Source organism: Mus pahari, chromosome 13 (assembly GCF_900095145.1).
Source record: "Mus pahari chromosome 13, PAHARI_EIJ_v1.1, whole genome shotgun sequence".
In the NCBI taxonomy this organism is placed as follows: domain Eukaryota; kingdom Metazoa; phylum Chordata; class Mammalia; order Rodentia; family Muridae; genus Mus; species Mus pahari.
The window spans coordinates 77542052-77547643 of record NC_034602.1 but is presented as its reverse complement, the minus strand read 5'-3'; the positions used below and the strand labels follow the sequence as shown (position 1 = coordinate 77547643).

Below are 5592 nucleotides of genomic sequence, written 5' to 3'. Positions count from 1 at the left end.
AAAAAAAAAAAAAAAAAATGCTGACTAAGGGTCCCTGGAGGTCCCCGAGCTCCTTCCAGTTCTGAGATGCTGGCTTGCCTCACACACTGTTCATCATACTTCATCAAAACACATATACACATATACATAAATATACAAGCATGGATGAATGCCCACTGTTACTAAGTCAGACATTAAAGAACTACGAAATGTAAAGCAATGCTGCTCTTCTCACTATATTTTTGTTTTAAAACTTTATTTTATCAGACGTTATAACTGTTAATACTGTATACTGATTCTCAATTATTTTGTTATTACTGTGGGTTTTTTGAGACAGGGTTTCTCTGTGTAGCCCTGGACTACTCTCTGGACTACTCCAGGAAACACTCTGTAGATCAGGCTGGCCTCAAACTAACAGAGATAAAGTGAGGCCCCCAAGCACTGAGATTAAAGGTGTGTATCACCACTCTGGCTTGATTCTCAATCTTCATTTCGTACGCATACGTACCAAATGACAAAATTTTTTAGACCATTCAATAATTAGAGAAGGATGCTGAGACCAAAAACTTTATAAGCCCCTATTCTAAGATAGTTTTGGAGGTGAAAAGCTCCTGATAGAAGAAGGTTAATTCGGGCTATAGAGGTGGCTCAATGGTTAAGAGCATTGACTATTCTCCCGGTGGAACTGAGTTCAATTCTCAGCAACCACATGGTGGCTCACAACCATCTGTAATGAGATCTGATGCCCTCTTCTGGTGGAGACAGTGACAGTGTACTCATATAAATAAAAATAAATCTTTAAAAAAAAAGGTAATTCTAAAACACTTTTAGACATGTTTAAATTTTATCTCCTTTTTCTAATTAAGAGTCTTTAGGCATGTTTAAATTTTATCTCCTTTTTCTAATTAAGAGTCTAGGAGTATCCAGATATTATCAGAACAGATGAGGATTTTAAAGTGTTAGAAGGAAAGAATTTCTTTGGAAATTCAAATTAGATGACCATCTGATTCTCCAGTCCCTGCCCTAATGTCATTAGCAACTCAATGCTAAAGGTATTTTTAAATGTCATTTTCTATCTAAAACCTCCAGCTTGGCCTCTAATTTGATTACCAGGAAATGAGAAAAAAAGAAAATGTCTAGTTATAAACTCCCAAGAGCCAAATATAAGCCATTTGCATACCTGTCACTATACACAGATCGTTCAAAAAATAATACAGGTTTCTCTGCATCTTTGAGCTTGCCATTGAGAGAGGCAAGCTGAGCTCTGATCCGGCTGAGACAGGCGTATGATTGGAAGGTAAAAGACCATCGTTCAGGTTTCTCATACATCATTTGAAGAACATTCCCACCGCTCTTCTGAGACGTTGTCAATTCCTATTTTAAATTGTCAAAACAAACAAACACCAATATAATTGCCAATAGAGTTACTTTACCTGTTTTGTTTTATGTTTTTTGAGACAAGGTCTCAATATGTGGCTCCAGCTGTTCTGGAACTCACAGACATCCACCTACCTCTGCCTCCATGCTGGGATTAAAGTCATGGACCACTGTGTTCATCTATTTTAACTTTTTAAGAGGTTCAAAAGAGAAATGTGGGGAGGGAGAGTGCTAGAAAGATGGCTCTGTGGTGAAGAGCACTTGCTCTTCTTGCAGAGGACACAGAGGTTTGGTTCCCTGTATCCATGTGGTGACTACAAAAAAATATAATTAGAAGCCAGGTGGTGGAAAAGCATGTCTTATATCCCAGAGGCAAAGTCAGGTGGATCTTGAGTTCAAGGCCAGCCTGGTCTACAGTTCTAGGACAGCCAGGGCTACAGAGACCTGTCTGGGGAGAAAAAAAGTAAAAGAAAACTTTAATTCCAATTCCAGAAAATCTAACACCCTCAATTTCACCAGAATTTAAGGAATGAGGAAGGAAACCTTATGAGCTTTCTGGCTTACCATGTCTTCTTCTGACACTGGTGGAAGCCTACTGGTAACAAAGAACATTCCATCCATTAAATGGCAAGAAGGGAAAAAAAAAAAAAAAACCAAACCACTAGAACAAAAGACACTGAGCATAAAAGAGAGAAGCACCGATGACCAAGTCCTTCCAATTCCATAACCGCCAAGAACCAAAATAAAAGCCATTTTTATTGGAGGACTGGTTACTTAGGTCTCCAAACAATCCACTTCTCACTGCCGACAGTAGTCTAAAAGAGCTGAGACTTAGGCATTGGGTAATTCACATTATAACTACAAAAATCAGATCAATGACTTGGAGAAAGGCTCCATGAAGAACCAAACCCATTTCATTTTTGTGGTGCTAGGGCTTAAACCCAAGGTTAGTAAACTCTGGGAGTAGGGAGGGGAGACAATATCCAGAAATACAGAGAAGCCATGACCTACTTAATGCTTCATGCTCCATATCAGCCATAAAACCCTGCTCCCCACACTTTCTGAATCCCACAAGACCATAAGCCTTCAACACATACATAAAAATGTAAGAAAATGGGTTCCATATGGGGAAGTCTCTTTAAAAGTCAGTACTGGGAATTCTGCTACTCCCTCCACCAGCCTAAAGTTAACTATGCTTTGCAAATAAAAGTGTGAGAAATATTTTTAGTTATCAAAACCTTATATCCAAAAAAGTTACATATATCCCTGGTATGGACTAGTTTTATGTCAACTTTACAGCTATAGCCATCTGAGAGGAGGGAACCTCGGTTTAGAAAAAAGCCTCCATTAGATCTGGCTGTAGGCAAGCCTGTAGGGCATTTCTTAATTAGTGGTTGATGGGTGGGGCCATCCTTCCAGGGGCTCTGCTATCAGCTCCTGCCCCCAGGGTTCTGCCCTGCCCAGAATCCTTCTTATCCAGATTTTCTTAGCTGAACCAGGAATTAAGTGAGGTGGAAGTATAAGCAAAATAAGCTTGTTCCTCCCCAACTGCTACTCGGCATGGTGTTTCAAAATAGCAATAGTAACCCTAGTTAAGACACCCCCACAAAAGCTGGGCGGTAGTAGCGCACGCCTTTGGTCCCAGCACAGAGGCAGAGGCAAGACAGGTTTCTGAGTTCGAGGCCAGCCTGATCTACAAAGTGAGTTCCAGGACAGCCAATCCTATACAGAGAAACCCTGTCTCAAAAAAAAAAAAACAAAAAAAAAAACACAAGGCGACGTACGGAGTCTCTTGCTACTGATTTTCCTTCCATCTATGATTTACATTTTAAATATCCAATAATTCCCAGAAACCCTCACATTAATAGCTGAGTTTCCTTTTTCTCAAATCTCAATTTCATTTCTCCAGAAATAAAAACTCCTAGCAATCATTATCACACACCACAACTTCCACTATGGCAAAATGGAATTTAACTCGCTTTATTCCCTTATTTGCAATGCCATATTGAAAGGGGTTAGTAAGACAAAAACATGTTCAAAACATGACAAAGGACTGAAAGGATTAATAAAATTCAGTGACTGGAGGCTTTGGGTTTTCTTACTTGTTTTCATCTAAAATGTAAAAATCAAGAACTTGAATTTATTATAATTAGGATTTAAAATTATTTCAAGTTTTTAAACTTTTAAAACCTTTTAAACTTATATATAATAATACATAAATTTTAAGATGCACAGCTCACTAAATCTTTGCACATACAACCAGCCTTGAAAGTATTACTAGAAAGGTGGGGGGGGCTGTCTAAGAGACACAATACACTGCTTCTCTAACCTATAGAATTTTAACTGTTTTTTTTTAATGTATAGATGTTTCCCCTGAATGGATGTCTGTACACATACGTGTCCTTGGTGGCCACGGAGACCAGAAGAGGGCATCAGAACCCCTGGAATTGGAGTTGTAGCTGGTTAGAAGCTGTTCCATGAGTCCTATAGAGCAGCCAGTGCTCTTACCCGCTGAGCCAGCTCCAGCCCTAAGGAGTTTTTGCTGTACTCCCTTAAATTGTCTTGCATACCTCAAATTCATCTTGAGTATTCTGCACATTGCACCACCTGGCCACAGGCTCGGGAACCACTTCCCAATCCTCACAGACTTGCTTTAGGATATTCACAAACGTTGACTTCCCAGCAGCTGTTGTAGAAGAGAAAGACAAGATTAAGAAAAGTTGTTAAAAACGCAAAATATAACCAGCAGTCATCAGTTTTTACAAGACTAATACTAAACAACACATACACAGAAACACTGAGACCGTTCTCTTCCATCTTTTTAAAACTTAGTGACAGTCTCTAGACAATCATGCTGAACAAATTTGTTATTATTTTAATTTACCTAAGACAAGGAACAGAAGAATTAAACACCAGGTCAAATTTAACCCAGTCCATCCAGGCTTCTGTATTTTCAAGACTGTCCTTTCTACTAACGAGCTGTACTTTCTCAGTCTACCGAGCTTATTGGGAGTGACCACACTTCTGACCAGCACTCAGCAGGCTAAAGTAAAAGGATCCTGAATTCCAGGCCAGCCTGGGCTACTTAGTGAGAGAGACACTGTCTCTAAAAACAAAATACGGGTGTAACAACACACACCCATAACCCCAGAACTTGGAAGGCTTGGGCAGCAGGATTGCTGTGAGATGAAGTTCAATCTGGCCTACACAGTGAATGCTAAGCCAGCCCACACTATAGAGCAAGACCATGCCTCCCTAACCCTGCAAAATAACACCCAATTGTTTTTAAAAAGAAGGGAAAAGGAAGCCAGAGACCCTAGTACAACAACAACAAAGCGTACCAATAAGCCAGGCGTGGTGACGCATGCCTTCAATCCTAGCACTTGGGAGGCAGAGGCAGGTAGATCTCCTGGTCTACAGAGTGACTCCCAGGACAACCAGGGCTACAGAGTAACCGTGCCTCAAAAAACAAAAATAAAATAAAATCATCATAATAATTAATAAACCAATTAAAAATACCTATAAAAATCAATGTGAAGATGCACCCAATGCTTAAGAGCTGGTAACTGTTGCTATCTGACCCTAATAAGCCCTATAGATAACAGAAATTATTTTAAGTCTTGCAAAGCACTTCCTAGGAGTAAAAGCTGTAGAAATCTGCCTCTTTTATGGTTCTGTGCTCTCTACCAAACCATTTAAGAAGAAAAGGTTATGTTTTACTTTTCCCGATTGCTCACTAATTTCTGAGATGTCTAGGGAAGAACAGAACAAAAAGAGCTTATGTGTAATCAGGACATACTATACTCACTGTTTTCTACCAGTGAGTCTGGACTTTGTGTCATAAGAGGGTGTAACAGTCCATCTAATGAGCACCACACCCTTTCTATCAGAAGTCACCAAATGTGGTTATACAAGGCATTACTGGCCAGTATCATGTTCTTTCTTCCTCTACCTCTTACTAAATACACACACACAAACACACACACACCCCACAACTATATAGCTTCAATATATTTGTCAAGTGTCCTCTTCTTTATAAAATGGACTTCTTACTAAGGTTGGCACCTTTGACTTGAAAACTATACTCGCCGGGCAGTGGTAGCATATGCCTTTAATCCCAGCACTTGGAAGGCAGAGGCAGGCGGATTTCTGAGTTCGAGGACAGTCTGGTCTACAGAGTGAGCTCCAGGACAGCCAGGGCAACACAGAGAAACCCTGTCTCGAAAAACCAAAAAA

At 39.9% G+C, this 5592-nt stretch overlaps 1 protein-coding gene across 1 annotated transcript in view; it reads right to left on the bottom strand.

Moving 5' to 3' along the window:
- The window catches only part of Dck (deoxycytidine kinase), a 16530-nt gene that overhangs the window by 7329 nt on the left and 3609 nt on the right, over nucleotides 1-5592 (bottom strand). Inside the window, exons 2-3 of the mRNA XM_021210865.2 lie at nucleotides 3927-4042; nucleotides 1160-1353 (exon numbers count right to left, since the gene is read on the bottom strand). Coding sequence (XP_021066524.1) covers nucleotides 1160-1353; nucleotides 3927-4042 — 310 coding nt within the window. The remainder of the gene's footprint in view (nucleotides 1-1159; nucleotides 1354-3926; nucleotides 4043-5592) is intronic.